Source organism: Passer montanus, unplaced genomic scaffold (genome assembly GCF_014805655.1).
Source record: "Passer montanus isolate IOZ18808 unplaced genomic scaffold, ASM1480565v1 scaffold18, whole genome shotgun sequence".
Lineage (NCBI taxonomy): Eukaryota > Metazoa > Chordata > Aves > Passeriformes > Passeridae > Passer > Passer montanus.
Genome location: NW_024365381.1, coordinates 6,948,113 through 6,969,004, shown reverse-complemented (window position 1 = coordinate 6,969,004; position 20,892 = coordinate 6,948,113). Strand labels below are relative to the sequence as shown.

The following is a 20,892-nucleotide window of genomic DNA, read 5'->3' as shown; positions in this document are numbered from 1 at the left end:
CAGATTAAGTTTACAGTCCTGCTCCAGCTGGGAAATCACTTGGAGAAAAAAGGCTACTCTGACAATTAGGCATACTTGATATAAATCAAACATGAATGAAAAAAACCAACAATGCTGTCTATTTTATAGTTTCATTTCAGTGTAAACATACACTTTCAGCTGTCTAAAAAAAAGGCCTTCTGCAGTAATAAAAGATAAGTTGTCTGTTGCAGAGCCAGAGTGGCAAACTAAGAGGGACAGAGCTATTTGCAGAGAAAGCATGAGAATTTTTTATGTAAATCTAATGCTTGCATCTGAGATTACAAAAAAAAATGTACAATCAGCACAAACAAGCACCAAAGAAGTCCTAAAGTGTAAATATTAAATGGGTAAGAGGATTAATCAAATGCTATTTTAAAATTCCAGGTATTATTATAGACATCAATCATAGCCAAATAGGCATAAGATTTTAATTAAACTCTGTTCTTTATTTTTCAAAAAAAGATTAAAACATCTATTTGTTTGGCACTCCCATGCTTCATCCCAATGCTGTCCTTTCATAACAAAGAATTCAGATCCCATGGGACCTTAAGAGTCACCTACCAATGGCTGGGTTGAGCAATATTGCTTTAGATGGTTTCTTCATTTTGGAGATTCACTCTCACTATTACACATTTGGCAAGAACTCTTCACAGGTGCTCAGTCATAAAACAGCAAGAATATAAATTTGGAAAGACAAACCCAAGTCTATACATTCCAATCATTCATCAGGAAGAGGACACTTTTCTTACACTGTAATCTGTCATATAGCAAAGTATCATAAGCAGCCCTTGATACCTAACATGTACTGAGAGTTTATTCAGTCTTTCAAAGTGACAAAAATGGCTGTGTTGCAGTCACTTGTGCTTCTTATGCTATAAGAAACAGAAAGCCATTTAATTTCTTTTGAACATTATAATAATTTATTACAATATTCTTTATGTGAGTTACAGTCAAGGAAGAAAATGAAAAGATTCTATAACTTCTAAAAATAGAGAAAAGAATCACTCTACAAGAAAGGCAATTCAACCTTCTGAGAATAAACTCAAGTGGTGCAAGCCCAAAACTATCTGTAGCATGTAAGCCTACCTGCAGCTCTAAAACCCACATACAATTCTAATGCAAACAAACAAAAAAGAATCACCAAAGCCAACCAACCAATCAAAAATATTAAAAAAAAGCACTCAACAGAAGAATTTTGCAAATTAAGACCTTTAAAATAGCCTTGACTTTAACACTTAAACAGTAACTATTAAAAACTTGTCCACTGCATTCACTCTGTACATAACAAGCAACAACTATACATGCCCCTTGTACCTCTATCATTTCAGATGTATAAATCATCAGTTACATACGCTATGTCAAAATTGCCCAAGAATGCATGTAAATATATGTCATTTACCTGTAGGAACATGACAAATTCTACATCTACCTAATTACTATAAACCCTATAAATAAGATGCCAAATACACCTTATTTTTCACTACTTCTCAATCAATAAGGAAAAATCTGTTCTTTCAACATCAAGGACCATCACATTAGAGCTCAATGTGGAATGCACTGTCATTCATGTGATTTTTTTTTTCTCTTTTTCCCTTCCCCCATAACAAGTGGTACATCTACACACTAGCAAGAACATTTTCAGCTAGTACTAAAGTTAATGGATGAGAAAAAAACCCCACAAACCCAAAAGAAACTGAGTGACAAAGAAGGTCTGATACAATTTCAAGTCTGGCTCAGAGCTCACAAGACTGTATTTTATTTTAGAGAAAGATACAATACTGAGATAAAGACCAGCCGTCTTGTGGTGAAGCAAAATTTAGACCACGTGCACATATACTTAAATTGAAACAGGTAGTAGAGAAGGAAACACATATAGCTGTATGAAATCAGATACAAAGAAAACAGATTCTAGATGTTAGAGTAATTGACAATAACATAATTATCCAGTAATATTCTAATTTATATGCAATTCCTCTTTAAAAAAACAGGGGCAACAATGTGCATACAAGCCCTGTATAGAAATACCAGCATGCACAATCTGTTACCTCTGAGACTCTTAAATCCTTTATTGTATGTGCTCTCTGGATGTTACTTCAGAATTATATTAGAAACAAGTTGGTTTTAGTAATTCTTGCTTGTATTAAACAATTTGGCAAACATAAACCACTAAAGCATTAGGTGTACTTCATCACACTACTTCTTTATATAATTACAAAACTACTCACAAGGATATCAGGAAGAAGTTTTTCTTTGCTTAGCAATAAGAGCCAGATACTCACAAAGAAGGGTCTTGGACCAGATCTTTAAGGTTTATCCCACTACGATCCTCAGCAAGGTTCCTGAAGCAACTGTCACTCACTAAAAAAAATAGAAATAAAATTAAAGCAAAACAAAATAAAACAAAATAAAATAGGAAACAAAGAGGTGGAAATTTACGAACAGAGCACAGTTCTTTTGATTAACTAAAATTGCTTTTTGGCATTGGGTGGAATTTGAACATTCATATATAAGGTCTGATTTTCACCGAGATTCCACCTAATTCAAAGATAAGTTAACTCAATGGAAAGTGAAAAACACTGTATCACAGCTTATGCAGAAATAAACGGCACAAATTTCAGGTGATGTCCTCACTACTTGTCCACCTGAAGGCACAGGAAATCTAAAACGCATGGATGCATAGGTACACACTTATCCATACATTTAACAGGAGTGTCATTAATCATGCACTGATCAATATACTTAATCAGAAACAGTGAGAGCTGCTATGTATTTAAGTTCATAGTTACTCATGGGTTAGCAAAAATGTTTAACATGAGATAACCAAAACAAGTAATTAAGAGCAAAAATTTATTCAAGCAACTTATAAATAATTTATAAAGTGCATGTAAAGCAGCTAGTTACTGCAATAACTGAAATTACAGTAAATGTCACAGAAGTTTTAAAGAGTATGCTTTCATTTTCTTCACTAATTAAAAGAAAAAAAACCCCAGAAGAGACCTAAACCTCAAACTCCAAATTTGTTCTCTTGGCTAAGTCTCTCAGCATATGCGCTCCAATCCTAAAAGCCATTTCATTTCTCTTAAGTAACACCACAGTCAGTTTGAGAGGTGGGAAAAGAGCAGTGGCTCAAATACTTTTAGAACAACACAGTATCAGTTTAAAGGAATTATCTATTTCTGACTACAGCAAACTTTCTGAAGGACACAAAGGTTGTGATATGAAAAAATCAGTGTAAGGATCAATTTCTCTTAATGGTCAAAGTCATCCGTGAGACAAAGTTTATGAAGAAATGCACTACTGCACATCTTTCAACACAGAATACAACCTCACATTTGGTGACCCTGGATGTGTCTAAATCACTGCAAAACACTGCAGAAGCAAGTGTTCCTGGTTTTCTCCCTCTAAATGCAAATTGCTCTCTTTAATTTCCATCTCCAAGTATTCATGTGCACCACCAGCATCAAGAAAATGCAAATCATTCCCAAAATACATTGTTTTCACAGATTACAACACATACAGTGACAGACCTACCTAACATACTACAAAACAGCAAAATGTTTCTACTAGTACCTCTCATTGGCAATGCATCTCACAAGTGAGAAACCTGGTAAGTCTGCTGGGAAGGACAAGTATTGGAAGAAAGCATCCCAGAAGAAGAGGCTGGTGTAGCTGATGAAACAGGTAGCAGTCCTGGCCCTCAGACAAAGCCTGACAGTTTATGACTGTGAGAGAGGTATTTGTCATGTGGTGAAAACACTCATCTAATAGGGTAATAACCAAAGGCTATCCTAAGCTCCTCTCCCTCAGTGTCTCTGCAAACAGTACCTAACAACAGCTTGCTGCACACACCCCCTGAAAGCCCTCAGCCCTTCTCAAGGGGTCTCCTGTCCTTGAGGCACTTGTCCCAGAGCTTCATTTGAAACAACCTGTGCTAAGCCCAGACTCTCACCTTGTTCCTACCATGACAACTTCATCATTGCCTGTGTAACAAACTGAAAGTTACCTGCACTGAGCTCACAAGCACTTCCCCCACCGCCAGGGAAGCTCTGAGTGAGCAGCTTGAGCCTTCAGGAATTTTTCATTTCCATCCCCACCTATTACACTGAACCCAAGACCCCTGAGTGGATCTCTTAACTCTTCAGCTAAAGGAGTAATTCCAAGATCAGCAGATCCACAAACAACTACATGTTGGATTTTATGGGAGAAAAAATTCCCGCCTACATTGATATTTGATAGTTTATATTTGCTTCTTGTCAAGTTTGGCAACAAAACAGCAAACAGAACATTTTACCTGCAGTCTTGTCATAAATCCTACACTACCAATGTATCAACATATCTCCTATACTAACATAATACATCATGAATAAAAATTATGCTCAACACTGTTTTTTCACTACTGACAAACCAAACATTTTTCAAGCATTAAATATTTAATCTAAACATGCTGCATTTCTCTAATGTCTCCTCCAACCTCCTCGTGGAAAGCAACCACAGTGATAACTGAGGAAACTGGTGTCTATCTCAAAAGTTTTTAAAGGGGAAATGAAAAATAACAAAATTATCTTTTCAGTAAAACTGGCCATTATTTATCTGTAACTCATGATGTTTAAAACACAAAATGTGTTTCAAATAAATGTTTAAAATGAATGCCTAGATTTGTAAGAGACAGCCTTTGTTTTATTTGTCTCAACACAAATCCAATATTATAACACTCTTTTTATTAATGACTTTTAAAATTGCAAACCTCCACTCTACTTAGCAGACCTCAGCAATAAAACCATTTGCTAAAAATGCTAACTCAACATCAAATATCGACAAACTTTGAAAAAAAGTATAAACCTCATCTCCCTTTTCTTCTTTGATTGTAGGAGAGTTAGAGCAATGTGTAGCTGCAAATTGGTAAGCAAGCATCTTCTTAGGATACTGTTCTAGCTGGATTTAGAAAACACAGATGCTACAGATAAATGTAAAAAACTCCAAACCTGGTTTTAACAATCAAGAATTCCAATACTTTAGTTAATACTGATATTTGACTATAACTGTCAATAAAATTAGTAGTATGGATAGCAACAGGAGAGTTTCCTGGAGTGGAAATAGTTCATTGGAATAGGCTGGAATAAGCACTTGGTCTGCATACAAGCACAGCCTTGCTCTTTCACATCATTGCAAACTCTTACCATAAATAAATAAAACAAATGTTCAGCAATAAATGCAAGGTGGAAGCAATCAAGCAGAGCAGGTAGTCTATTTCTCACAGCTTAGAAAACTTTAAATCAATACTGCAGATATTTTAAAAATAACATATACCCTAATTGAAATGCAAGCTATTATTTTAAACAGGAGAGTGAACTGTGATGGTATGGCAAAAATATCAGGGTTATCAATGGTGCTTTAAGGGAAAAAAAACGTAGACAAAAGCTTTTCATCACAGCCACCAACTGTACTACAGACACAGTTAGGCCATGCCTTACTTCTCTTTGAAGCACAACCAAGGGATACTTTTGCATAGGACATTTATATAAACACAATCCCCATACAGGGCTTTATTCTCTTGCTCCAAAATTAAATTTTTATTTTTTAACCCTCTGAAAATTTGTAAAAGCTAGTATTTTAAGCATTGTTGAGTGGATGGTTTCTGGAGAGATACAGAACTGTTAGGTGGTCCTCTCTACATACACATCAAGTGGCTGAGCCCCTGGGCTGCAGTACACCCCCCACAGGTACTGCCTCAGAGACATGGCAAACGACTACAAAAATAGCACCCTAAAGTACATTTGCTCCATGGAGTATTGCACATACAATGACAGTCTGTAAGGTGCCAGAAATGTTCTTAATACACCAAATATTGGCACAAATATCACAGGCATCAACTGAACAAAACACATAGACTCAAAAGCATCACAGCGAGGCAAAATCCCTAAACACGCATGGAACAGTTTGACTTCCAAGTGAGCTGTTACATGTATCAAAGCAAACAGGATTTAGCAATAGCTCCAATTTTCCCCAACATTCATCCTACTTCCAACTCCTGGTTTCTATTACTGATGTTCTGTTTCTCACCCCTGTCTAGTCTTGTGCCTAGGAAGTAACAGAGGTGGGAAGCTAATAAGGGAATATAGCTCTCACCTGTCAATTACACAGCATACAAAATTCCCGACGGAAAGGTTAAAATCAGCATTCACACTCTAATGTGCAAACATCCAATTTACAACAGTTCTGAAGCCTTCCCACTTGGCATTTGTGAACTTCTAAATTTGTCCATATGATTTTTTTTTCCTTTGCTTTCTTTAGCAGGGTTTTAAATGAGACCATACTGAAGAGAAATAGATTGTGAGCCTATGGATTTCCAAAATGAGAAGTTCTGTAACTCTGAAGGCAAACTAGTATTTTCTTCAAGTAGTGGCAGGTCATAACCTGTTGTAAAATGTATCCTTGTTTTAGTTTTATTTTTTAAATGTCCTACAATTTAAAAACCATGTAGCTCTTGAAAAATGTAATTTAATCTCCTACCCCACAGAAAGTACTCCCAGTAAAGAAGAGTCCTCTTGAGATCAAATCACTTCCAAAACTACAGCTGATAACAGTGATTTTCATGTTCATTTAATTTAGAAAAAAATGCAATAACCACTCTAAAAAAATCACTATCTATAGTTTGGTAAAGAAAAGTAACAATTAAGTTTACCTCCTGTCATTGCAAGCCCCCAGCCAGGTAATAGCATTGAGTCCATGCTTCCCAGAAGGCTGATCACTCACTTTATTATCCTGTACTTATTAAGAAACCCATTGCCCTTACAGACAGGCACGATACAGGTGGACCCAAGCGGTCCTTGAATCTGAACACCATCACCACTGGCCAATTAAGAAACCACCCTTTGATAAACAAATCTCCATAACGCATTCTACATGTTCACACCAACAGCTGCAGGAAGTGAAAATAAAAATTGTTTACCATTCTTTTCTCTGATCTTCTCACAGCCTTCCCCAGGACAATGCTCTGTGGCCAGAGAGCTGCTGCCACAGCCTTCCCCATATCTAAATATATGATTCCAGAAAACTACTATTACCTGCCACATTTTCCTCTAGGTTCCCAGAATTCAGAACTACTTTTAGATCAGTTGTGACTGTCTGTAAATAAAAATTGTCTTGACAAAAAAATCTTGACTGTCATGAAGACAGTCACCAATGCACTATTAGTTTGAAAATACAAGGATTACTACAACATCAAACAGTATGCACTGAAATATAAGATACCAGATTTCTTACATTTTTGTCTTTTAGCGATAATATTGCCTAAGTTCAATTCTTTTTCTTAGGATCTCTTCATCTACCAATAGTATTTTTGACAAGACTTTACCTTACCCCTCTTTTTATGGGCTCATTTATGTATTTAGGTCTTATAACAGATTCATTCGGCAGTTAATAAATATAAAAATATATTTAGTACACTTGAGATGTTCTGAAAAGTACGGGTCTAGCACAGTGTTGTACTCCAGTCTGGTTTTGCTTGCAACAAGCACTATTCAGCAGTCTCATTCCAGATTCAGGTGGTTCTGTTCCATATACTGCATGCAAACGGTTCAGGATTCAAGTATTTTGCTTTTATGGGCCCAACCTTATAGACAAGGCAGCAAGCACCTTCTTTGCCTATTATACATATTGTTGACGTCAAGAAATAAACTCTGCTAGGGAAGCTTAGGATCTTAGGGTTTAGGCTATAGGAAGGTAACAGAATTTTTTCTCAGACCTCAAAACATCTCTCCTTAAAAGCCTGTTCTCCTGCAACCACAGAATTCCTGTCCTATAAGGCATACATTATGGAAGGCAAAGGAAGGATAAAGCACCAGAATATTGATTCTCTTAATATTAAAATGCTTTTAAGGTATTTTATGGGTCACATGGACAGTAACACCAGAGATAAATAATGCTGCCTTTTTTCTCTGCTACTGTCACATTTTTCAAGTGAGTGCATGTCAACCAGAAAACATACATAAAACAGATGGCACAATACAGAAATTTTGTAGCACCTTCTCCAGATCTATCAAAGAAGACAGCAAATTAATTTTAAGAGCAGCACTTATACCATTTGCATATCTGCACACAAATCTCTGACGTATTTGCAGAATAAAAAGAACTACGAGTCTCCATGCAAACTGCAAACACTTATAAATGCCAAGAAAATACGTTGTCTGTGAGTAGAAGAAATAAGGCAGGCTGATTTCCTAAGAACTTGTGATCTAAATGCCATTTTGCTATCACCATATACATCCAGAATGGTATCCTCACAGACTGACAAAAAAGTACTACTATAAAAAAGGAGCTAAGGTACTGGAACAACAGAAGGGAAAGGTTTGGGTGACCTACTGAAAAACAGGATGATCATGAACCAGAAATACAAGTTCAACATGTGAACCTATGATTTTTCTTTTTCTAGAAAACAGAGAAACAGTAATGTCACTTGTAAACCAGATGTAAAGGAGGGCTGTTGTAATGATAAAGAAAAGTAAGATACCAGGAGAAGTAACAAGAACTTTCCTGATTAGCTTAGCAAAAACCTCCATCAGATGGTAGCTGCTGCTGTGTTTATGTAAGTACAACAGCAAAACAAATATCAGAGGGAGACAAGAATAGAATTGCAGAAGAAATTTAACTGTGAGGAAATCCTAAGAAACAGAGCATAAATTTTCGAAGAGTTAGAAGTGAACCCTCACAAATAATGCTTCTATAATAACAGTGAGGGCAAGGAAAGCACACAGACTTGTTCTCAACAGATTTAAGGATAGATTAAATGATACAGAAATTGTTCTTGAAGACCTGAAGCATTCTGCACCACAGTAGCTAATGTTGTGAAATCTATGTTAGAGTTTCTCTGAAGGCTATGAACTTCTAAACCTCCCCAGGGTTTATCCCATTTTCTAACAGCAATTAAATGAGGCATTTTTTTTCTGTGCATCCATTAGTCTAGTGGGTTATTCCTCTCTCAAATGATTTATCATTTAAATTTTACAATATTTGTGCAGCCTTAGGCTACAAATTCTACACTGGGTTTTAATCTAACATTTAACAAGCTGGAGTTTCAACTCCATTCTACTGTCAGTGTGATCACTGCAGTGATCAGGTGAACTTCAGAAGAAAAACATCAAACCATTGAAGACATTTAATTCTTGGGAGATGCAGCATTAGCAACACTTCTAATTGTTTGTACGCAATAAAAAATTTGGTTTCTTGAAGCTATGAATAATAAGCACTTGATGAATTCTTTTCTTTGGGCTCTTGTTATTGGTGATAAATTAGTTTGTGTTATGTATGGATTTTTTTCCCCAACATGTATTTCCAATACGAAGTTTCCAGAAGAAGTTACTATAAAGCCATAAAAAATTCCAGGATGGGAAGGAAAGGTATAGAAGATAAACACATTCAAGAGAGGGGAAGAGAAGAGTTAAACCAACAAGAAAAGCTAAGTACCTTTGAAGAGTAGTATCTATCTCATTTTAGACTGCTCTGAAATTTTTAGTTCTACCACAGGTTAGAACAGCTGTACTTAGAGCAGATGTGGAGAATCTTTCCTCTAAAGGATATTCTTTACAAGGAGATAATGATTTTCAGCTTTTCTGATTTCTCTAGAAGATGTCTGGGTTTTTTCAATACGTCAAAAAAGATACAATTCTTATCTGTAAACTTAGTTTTCCTGTATGTTATTTAGTTCAGGAGAAGAATATGTTTAGTTTCTTAGTTAGCAACATGTGAAACAATTTACAGCATCCTATATAGGCCCATTTTAAATAGATCCTTGGTTGCAGAGTACACCAATCAATTATACAATCAAACCTCAGCTAGATGCACTTTTGAATATGACAAAGTATGCCAATGCAAGATGCCAACACATTTCACTTATTATCTGCCAGCTTGATTAAGAACCACAAGAATCACATGAAAAGCTATACTCCATTTTCCTAATGATATATTCTATCTATAAACTCTGCATTTATGTGAACTACTCCAGTATTAGCGACCTGTGACCACAGGCTTGCATCATGCAGTAATGACAGGATTTAAGAAACTTGACTTTGTGGCTTGGAACAACATCCCTCTTTGCACTGCTGCATTGCTGCACAGCCAAATGCATACAGACCTGCTGATAGATAGATAATCCTCCAGGACCAACCCACAGAGCCCAGGGCCTCAGTGCCCTGTCTATCTTCTGCTCACGTCTCATACAGCCCCAGACACCAGAAATCAGGTAACTCTTCCTCCTTAAGGAAACTGAGGTATTCTTTGCACTGTTCAACATAGCCTGCCAAACGCCAATACAAGAAGCCACCTCAAAAACACATACTAAAAAAGGGCAGGAAGAAACAGAAGTCACTTTGTGCTTCTTAAGACACCCATTGTGTGATGTCCATGTCACACCACAGCTGGCAGTGTGCATTCCCAGCCAGGAAGCCAATTGTATCCTGGGCTGCATCCAAGGAAATGTGGCCAGCAGGGCAAGGGAGGGAAATTTCTCCTCTGCTCCACTCTGGGTGGAGTGCTGCTGCACCGGAGTGTTGCATCCAGCTCTGGGGTCCCCAGCACAGGAGGGAAATCAGCCTGTTGGAATGAGTCCGGGAGAAGATCAAGTTGATTAGAGGGGCTGGAGCACTGTGAAGGCAGGCTAAGACAGCCGGGGTGTTCAGCCTGAGCTACAGAAGGTTCTGAGAGGGAAACCTTACAGCACCTTCTGTACCTAAAGAGGGCTACAAGAGAGTGGGAGAGGGAATTTTTATGAGGGCATTTAGTGACAGGCCAAGGAGTTATGGCTTTAAACTGAGAGAAGGTTTTAGACTGGATAATAGAAAGATATTCTTTACTGTGAGAGCGGTGAGACATTGGAACAAGTTGTCCAGGGAAGTTGTAGATGCTCCATCCCTGGAAGTGTTCAAGGCCAGGTTGGATGGGGCTGTGAGCAGCCTGGTCTGGTGGAAGGTATCCATGGCAGGGAGGTTGGAATGAGATGATTTTTAAGGCCCCTTCCAAATCAAACCACTTTGTGATTCCATGATTCCCCTAAATATTGTATCTATGGTTTGAGCAGATGCTTTTCCCGAATCCAGATTTCCCCGAATACAGGATTTCTAAGGAAGGTTACAGGAAGGCACATAGGAAACACACAAACAAGGTATGGAGTTGAAGGAGAGCCAGGGTCAGATCACAAAGCCAGCTCTTACTGAGGATTTTGGGTTCATCTTCTGAGTTCAAGTAAAAGCATCTAAAGGTCATCAACAGTTCTGAATCAGGCGAGTGATGCAAGCCAAGAGCCACAGAAATTAGGAGAAAGCAGAACACTAAATGTACTAGGGAGCTAATAAAACCGCAGAAATCCCAGTGACAACCAAGTGCAACTCCAAACTGAATGGCATTAAATCATATACAGCTATAAGACTTCAAAGCCTGAAGGTGTAATCATAGCAAAATAATGCCAGTTAGCACATAAACCAGAACATGTGTTGTAGACAAACAACTCCACTACAGGCAAGGACTTGAAGAAAAAAAGACATTATCTCTTATATTTTTTAGACAAAATTATCACCTGGGCCTAGTCCAGTGTATCTGTCCCCTCCAGTTTACTTGATGAAGGAATCACCTGGGACAGAAGAGCCTCCTTTAAGCAATTACACAATAACCATTTATTTAGCACAACTCTATGTGCAAAGCTCTGAACTGAGGCCCTACAAACATCTTACTGAGGTATAAAAGGTATAATTTTGTACTGTTAGCAGAGATGATGAAAAGACGTAGACATAAAAATTCAGTTGTAGGTATTTATTTATTGGATATAAGGATGTCCATTCATGCAAAGGGACCTTTAAATTATTAGCTTTCACAAGAAGATTAAATATTTAAGCAAATCAGTATAATTTAATAATGTAACATGAGAATGAGTAAAAACTAATTTTATATAACTAGTAATATATTTCATATAATTAAATATTGTTTAGATGACAATGTAATTGTTTTACTCTATTTTTCCCCCAAATCTGATTATGAAGTAAGTTATATCCACATGTTTAGCATTTTCAATTCATTAAATGTGAATTCTTGATACCTTACGGGAAAATTCTTTATGAAAGTGAAAAAACTAGTATTATAAAAAGTGGTTGCAATAATCCTGAAAAATAGGACAGTTCCTCTTTGTCCAAAACATAAGTACTTCTTAAGATATCTTTTTTGTACTAGTACTCTTAAGCCTCCTCAAAACTAGTGGCAGTACAAAACAGAGAGCTTCAAAATAGAAACACTTTAAGGAGCGATTTTCAACTCTACCTAGCAAAAAAAAGCAACAAACACCCAATACCAGAAGTGGTCAAGAAAAACCAAGAGCATCACAATAAATCCCACTGCTTGTTTAAAAAGCATCTACCTCCATATTGTTTTCTTTTTACAACCTACTTTCCTTTATCAGGAGTCAAATAATACCTCAGATAGTGGAGGGAAACAACCCTGCAGACAGTTGTTACTGAGCACACACAACATCGCAACCAACAGAGGCTGCTCTCTTCCCTGGGTTCAACCCAGCACTGTTTCTGGTAGGTCTTACTTGCCCAGATGTAGCATTTGACTGGCAAAAGAGTTCTGTTTGAATTGAAGAGCCTGGCTAAATCTAGACCATAAGGCAGAGACACCACGTTAGCTGCACCAGCTTGGATACAGATACTGAGGCACACAGATGAAATCCTGATCAGCACTCACTGACCCTGTGCACTCCAATGCACTGTGCAAGCTCAGGTCAGGAAATGCCACGACACACACACCCAAGCTAACCTCACACGGTGCCACCTCAGCCATGACAGGGTTTATTATCTCAGACTGAAGTGGCGTAAAGGCATCTAAAGAACCTTCAAGCTCCTGGAAGAAACAATCACATTCACACAAAGCTGAACCAGTCATGCTGTTTCAGATTTTTGCTGGCTTCCCAGGGCTCCTCAATTATCACAAACAGTGGGAAACTGTTTCTGCAAAATGATCTGGAAACATACCGTAGGTCTTTCTAGAACATTGAGCTGCCATCCACAAAAAAGTGCTGATAACAAATCCTACACAGGAAAGTGCAGATTCTAAAACCCAGGATTTTCAATATCGTTTATGTTTCGTTCACTACTGTCTCTAGCAGTAGCAGTGGTGAAGATCTCAGTGGGACAAGTTCCACTCAGGTGTCATAGGAGGAGAGGATATCTCACTGGAAAGCCTGTAGTTCATGAAACAACTCTAAAACAGATTTATCCCTTACACCCAATCTCTAAAATCTTTCCTTTTCTTTGAGTTAAACTTCTTTCCAATGTTTTGTTTATTTTAACTTTACGCTCATAAACCGCCTACTTTAACAGCTCTGGAGCTGACCACTTTTCATGCAGCTGGCTCAAAGAAATGACATCATCAATCCTTCATCTCAGGGTTCATTTGTTTCCACATGTCTGTTCCTAATACTTATGAATAAACTTTGAAAATAGGAACCAAAGCCTCTTGTCATTCCTTCCAGCTGGGAGGATCCTGAAAAAGCTGCAAATAGCTGGAACTGAGCCAATTATCTCAGTGAGCTGTGAAAAACCTGGAAATCAGTTTAAATGCTAAGTGTTTTCATCACTCACTCATTCAACTAATTATTAAAATTACAATCTCAAATTATTCCAGAGTACTACAAGTCATGCTTCATATACCACTTCAAACATATGCTCCACCAAACCTGAAATACAGAAAATAAAAATAGGGAGACTAAAAATAAGCTAAGAAATTATACCGGGAGTAATCTTTACATTTGTGTACCTTTGTTGATGCTCACTTACAGAGTTGCAACATTCAGGACTACCAAGTCTTGATTGCAGGTCCTGATTACAGGGTGAAGTTTGCTGTTCATTCTCTTTCCAGAATCTTGCTATACTTTTACAATCAGATATTTTAAACAACAATTCTATCTGGCAAATAACGGATCACATGTAAAATACCTATTTAGTTTAAAATTTGCTTACTTTAATAGCAGGTGTAAGGCAGTAATAAGAGTACTTTCCAGCCCTATCCAACCCTCATGTGACATGAGCCCAGAGAACTGTAGCCCAGCTTTTCCTCCTGTGAATGGTCCTCCAAATGTTTAAGCATGTTTGCTCCTATCATTTTGTTTGTAGTAGACTCTTTCTTGACCTACTGTATTTTAGCCATGCTCAAAATTTCATTCCTCATTAGTAACAAAGAAATTAGAAGTACTGATGCATTAGGTAGCCTACATTATTTCCCCCATTTGTCTTTGCTACCTAAACATAACTTTTGACATTATCTTACTGCTGATTTACTTTACTTTGTCAGGGACTCACAGGCTCTTCTATTCCTAAACACCTTTGCAATACACAATATTGTTATTTTATTGCTGTCTGTGTTCGTTAAATGTGAATAAACACGTCATCTTTTTCTTCTCCCGAACAGGGAAAAATTTATATATTCTGGAAATAATCTTGTCACACTGATATTTGACTCCTTATTCTTAACTTTTAGTTCCCTCTCTTTGCTGATTCCAAATTTTTAACTATATTTAACTCAAAGCCTACAGCAAGCAACAAAATGGGAGAAGCCTTTAAAGCCTATACAGCCTGTCATGTCTCATATGTTTGCTTATCTGGGCAATGAATCAAATCAATCAATCAGCTGTCAGGACCACACCAAGCCATGCTGGCATTTCTAGCAGAATAACACCCCATATGAACACTCCATGTACATTTCTTGCAGCTCAAAGAAAGCCAGCAATTGCCACATTCGTAGCATGGCAACGTGGAGCACCCTGCCAAGGGTTCTCCCTCACTGGTTTCTGCCCTACACACCCAGCCAAGGCAGCAGCCCTGCAAAGGAGAGCAGCAGAGCAATGCTGAGATGTTCCTGGAGGCAGAGCCCACAGGAACAGCATTCCCAGGCAGTACTCCCAGGCAATGGCAGAGCCCTCCTGCCTCCGCCCTGCCTTTGGTGCCTCTGCCTGCTGGCACACTGCAGCATTGGCACCACAGTCTCAGCTGGGTATGTGTGTGGCTGGCTCAGTCAGGAAGGCTAAACAGGCTATGATCCATTGTCTGGGCTCATTTCTTGCCAATGTTACAGCCCTATCAAGAATAATGTTCTTATGAGTGTTCTGAAACTCCAGCTCATAAATGTATACTGGTTTTCCTTATTTGCTCTGAGTTCTTCTTGCTTGAAGGGGAAGAATGAGGGGAAGAATGACTAGAATGAGAGGATTACCATTATTTTTACTGCACTATCAGTAAACCCCATGGCTTACTCACAAATGGCCAACAAAAATAGATACAAATGGTACATGCCATTGAAAAGTTTGCTGTCATTTTCTATCATTATATAATTACTTTTGTCCTTACTGAAACCTTTGAGCTGTTATGTTTTAAACCAGCCATTTGAAGATTATAAAAATAGAAATGGACATCAGGGCAACTTAACTGGGAAAGAAGAAAACACTTCTCTACCAAATTTTTTTTTCTTTTTTTTTTAGTATATTCTGAGACATGCAACATTATTAAATTCTCCCTTAAATGGGCTATTGAGTGAATGGGAGACCCAGTGGATTGCACCATTCCTTCGTTTATTCTGCAATACTTCTTAAAATCAGTAGTCTCCAAAAATATAATAAGAAAGGTCTTAAAATTTATAGGTATGCATGATATCTGTGTTTGCCATGCAGTTTTCATGAATTCCATTAATGATTTCTGTGTATTTGCACAAGTATAATAAGGAATCATAACAAATATTGAAAATGTTCCTAAGTACCTGAAAAAAATAATCTAAATGTCTTAATGAAAAGTATCAACATAATAACTATTAAACAACCAAAGCCTACATTTGCAACTTCACCAGTTCATTAAGAAAGGCCATTTTACTCCTACAAAGAACTGTTCCATCAATATGGAGCAGGTAAGCAAATAGACTTTTTAAAAAGTGTCAACATCTATGATTTTCAACAGTGAATAAGGCTTTCAGCATTTCTATGACAGAAAAAATCTGACAGCCAAACATACACACTAAATATTTTCTTAAAATTCTTCAGTAATAATGCCTGGTTTTGCCTATAAAAATTACTTAAACGTTGTCCATCCATTTCTCTGCCAAATTCCCCTTTCCCCTTCTCTTGTTTCCTTCCTAACACAGTTTTTCCAACTTGATGACCAACTTCAAGTGAATTTTACAAAATTAGAGCTGTCAAGGCTTGTCAATCATTACAGAAAATTAGAGACATGAAAGACAGTATGACAGAAAGCATGGGAAATCAATGGTGGGAGAGAGGGAAGGCAAAATGGCTATGTTGTTCCTCCTCTCTGTACATACACACATTCATATGCAACCATTTTAAAAAATCTCATTACTTTGTAAAACTTCATATACTTTGTCTATCATGTCAAAAATATCAGGGAAACCAAGATAGGGCTCTTATTTGTTCCAGTCATCACAAGTCCAGCAGCAGACAATCAGTAATAATGCAACACGCACATCACCCTGAATCACTGCAAACATAGGATCAGTCTGGAATTACTGTGTGACTTTGTGTTACCATTTTCAGCTTGCTAGTGTATTTATAATTTAGTATTTGACTAATTCCAAATTAAGTAATACTCAGAACAATTACAAAACCAGAAAACACTGAAAATCAGAAATTATTTCTAATGTTTGACAACCCAAAACAAGTTGGTGCAATTATGAACATAAAGTTGCTGTTCAACTACTTAATATATACATATTCAGCAATGCATTAAAAAACTCAGTATCAAAATGAGTATCATTCAAAGGGAAATTAAAATGTATTATGGATAATGAGAAAAGTTCTAAATTGAGACACAAGCAGTGCTATTTTAGGAAGTGAACAGATGGCTACAGAAGAGCAGACCTAAAATCAAGAACAATGTATGGAGTCAGAGCAAGGGGGCTGGAACAAGGTATAACTGGAGAACTTGCCTTTCTTATTTTATTGCACACTTTTTGACAAGCTGAAGATACTACAAATCTACAACAGAGAAGACATGAGTTACTTTTTTGGGTATTTTAAAGACTTGCAGAGCAGTGTTGGCTATTTTGTTCCTCTTCTCTATTCATACAAACATTCTTATGCAACCATTTAAAAAAATCTCATTACTTTGCAAAACTTCATCTACTTTTTCTATGGTGTCAGAAATACCAGGAAAACCAAAAACTGGGTCTAAAGTGTGGCTTATTTGCTTTAAAACATTTCTATACAAATATATATATTACAAACTCCTAAAGAATTTGCTAAAGCCAAAACAGTGCATACAACCTGCAATACTGAATTTTTATGCCACTGTCAAATCTGTAGTTATCATCCTCTAAAATCTAAAAGATATGTATATCAATTAAATGTACAAAACCCCCTGTATGTCAATGATCTCATCTTACATTTCCAGACTAAAAGGCAGCACTTTCTCTTCTTCCCAAACACAAGATGCATTCATACCTTAGAGTACAGGATATTTCAATGGATTTAATTTAACACCACAGTAATTAAAATTTACTTTTCCCGAGGAAAGGCTACATTGTTTTTGTTATTTTGTGTTAGGTATTAGTGTAACCTTAAGAATAACTTCTTTCTTCATATTTGTCAAATGGAAGCATGAAGTATTTTAATTAGAATGATGAAAATTCTTACCAAAACCAGTAGGTCTTGGCTTCAGAGACAAGTTGCCTGGCTTATTTCTCCAGCCTTTTACAGTCTTTCTAGATGAAAGTATTACTGTCTAATTTATCAACCACTCATCCCAGCTTTGTGTCATCTGCAAACCTGCTGTCAATATCCAAATTATCAGTGAAGATGTTAAACAGGGCTGGAGCTAGCACTGACCCATGGGGTACACTGCTGGGTCACCGGCCTCCAGCTGGGCTTTGGCCACCAATCACTACTCCCCGCACCAGCCATTCAGCCAGGAAGTTCCATCACTAAGGACAGTAGTTTCTGTGTTTCCATTTTAACTTTAGGTGAGGATTATACAAATCTTCACATATCTTCTAAAAGTTCTTAATTTTTTTTAAAGAAACAAGCAAGACAAAATGGCTGTTGCCAAAAGAAATGTAAGAAATTTGTTCAAACTAATGTTCCCTAGGTGACTAAATGGAAAACTGCTTCTGAAACAGAAGTCTAAAATCACTAATCCTAATCCATGATCAGTACATAATAAAACTAACCTGAAAGCTGAAAAACAACCCAACAAAACACCCAAGAAACAAAAACAAACAAAAAAACCCAGTTGTGTGGCACAGAATGTGGCTGTGAAGCCTACTTAACTTTCTGAAAGATGAAATCATTGACAATCTATATTGTGTTACATACCCATTGAGAAGAAAATTTTACTTTAGAATCATAAGGGAAAACCTATTTTTAAAATCACATGTAATGACACTAAAGCTGTGCAAAAAGGGTTAAACTAGCTCCCTGCTGATAATTGAAAATCAAATAAAAAAAGATTAATGACTTTATATGACCACCTATACAAACATACTTTAGTCATACTTGGAACTGGATGGACAAACCAAGACCTGCTCCAACAGCCAGCCAGACCACTGACAGGTGCTAAGCCTGAGCTGAACTGACAGGTCTGCCAAGGTCAGTTCTAGAACTGAACTACCACGTTAACACTGACATCTACCTCGGCTGAAGGATGAGCAAAGCAACTCAGGTGTGTCTACAAATAAAAATCTAAATATATCCAGCACGAATATTCAGTATTAGAATGACACTAATCAGATACCTGTTTCGTAGTTCTAAAGTAACTAAGTGCTATATTTTTCCCATCCTAGCTATTTTCTTATGCAACAAGGCACTTCTCTTTGTGTTGCAGAAATAAACAAAATGTTTATCTCAGCCTTAGGATTTCAGTGGCACATCCATGCTTGGAAAGAACCACCTCTAATCATTATCCTATGTGTTTTCAGAAGTTTAAAGGTTTCAAGTCTACCAGTTCTCTTTAAGTACAGAACTGCAAAGAAAAAACCCAGCAGATTTACCTCCTCAGCAGAGATTCAGAATTACCATGGTCTTGACAGTTCTTGACGCTCCTGGGGAGCTGAAAAGCCAACCCTGTAGAGGACAAGCAGCTAAAAGCTCTTTCAGCAGGCATGGGCAGGCGTTTCTGCGGCAGACAGCTGTGCACAGCCTCCCAGCTGATGCCCCTAAGCAGCAGGCAGCGGCTGCCAGAGGAAGCTCTCACTAGAGAGACACCATTCTGAGACCAAGCCCAACAAAATCCTGCCATTAAGCAGAGCTAAAAGAAAATGCTAAGTCGAGGAGACAGCTTCTGGCTTTTCCCGTTTATTTTTGGAGGGCTCCTCGGCCTCTAGGGCCAAAGGCAAGGTGATTGCAGCATGCTGTGAAGCGAGACACCCTGGGAAGCAAGAAATCATTAAAACACTCATTTAGACAGAAGGAGAAAAGATGAGTGAGTACAAATTCTAAGCTGAAAAAACCCCTCTTTGTATAACATCTTGATTACTGTAACACCTAGTCACTTTCCCAAAGTCAATTCAGTAACATGCTTTAGATTCTTTCCATTTTAATCCACATTTTCTTTTTTTTTCCCCCTGACATGATGTAGTTTTAAGGATTTCTTATGATTGCTTGCTCCTTGTATTAACCCTACATTACAAAAAAACCCCAAAAAACAACAAAAAACAATCAAAAAAAACCAAACAAGCAAACAAACCACAAAAACCAGAAAATGCAGATGTTAATATCTGCAGCTCTCATCTGAGATTCTGCTTCATAGCCATGGATAAGCACCTGAGAAAAGCCTGTGTGTGATAAAATAGATTTTATCCTTGCTGTACACACTCCACTGTGGCAAAGAGACAGTCAACATCACCTCTAAACTTCAGGTGAGAAGCTAGGTATGCTGAGCTCATTCTGTCTGCATGTGCAAGTTGTTAAAGAGCCTTTTTTTTTAAAGACTTGTGCAGAGAATAGACTGAAAAAAATTACTGACCCTCACAGCCTTCACTGCATTATTAAAATGCTTTAAAGCAAACTTTCTTAAGGGCTTATGTCTAACTTTTCCAGGCATTTTTAATGCAATATTATTATTTAGCTAAAAGGCAATGAATTCCACAAAAGGCACACTGGTTGCCATGATTCAGCATTTTGCCTAACAGTGTGCTGGGATAAGCAACACTAACATGAGATAAAAAAATAGAAATCACTAATAAGAAATTTAAATACTCCCAACCTTGAATGCATGATGAGCTCTGTATGTAGAATTCAACCAATAGCACTTCCAGATGCAGGCTCCCAAAAGCTTTTGCTGCTGACAGTTTTTATATCACCATTTTTTATCCACTGTTTTAGCCTGCCGCTGTTTTTCTCTAATCTGTTCTCTACCACAATGAATTAGCTGTTTTCTAAAAATGTGAGGTAAAGGAAGAGGAAAAAAACTGGAAACACTGAAATTGCCACAGGACCATAATTGTTGCATAACAGAAAATAAAATGCCAGAATAGCGCCTTGGGTTTGATAGTTGTGCTTCAGAAATGCCTTTAATAAATGATTTTGCAGGGATTGAAATATTGCTTCTGTACTGTTTGAAGAGCAGTAGTAGTCACAGTAGGACTTTAACTTCACCAGAGCTCTCAGAAGTACAAATTCTCAAAAACAGCTTAGAAAATACAAGATGGGATACAGTTACTGCTTGTGTGGATCAACCTACATGTAATGAAAGTAGCACAACCCTCCTTAAGCTACATGTTTATAGACAGGATCTTATCCAAGGATCAGACACTTCAATAAAATAAATAGAGTGAGCCACATCACACAGTCAGTGACCTGGTACTCTTTGTTTTGGACTGATCTGCGAAGTTGTG

At 37.4% G+C, this 20,892-nt stretch overlaps 1 protein-coding gene across 20 annotated transcripts in view; it reads right to left on the bottom strand.

The window, feature by feature from the left end:
• Positions 1-20,892, bottom strand: part of GPHN (gephyrin) — a 268,213-nt gene that overhangs the window by 180,839 nt on the left and 66,482 nt on the right. For all 20 annotated transcript variants that reach the window (XM_039704734.1, XM_039704736.1, XM_039704738.1 and 17 more), the window contains exon 2: positions 2,301-2,379. In XM_039704734.1, coding sequence (XP_039560668.1) covers positions 2,301-2,379 — 79 coding nt within the window. The remainder of the gene's footprint in view (positions 1-2,300; positions 2,380-20,892) is intronic.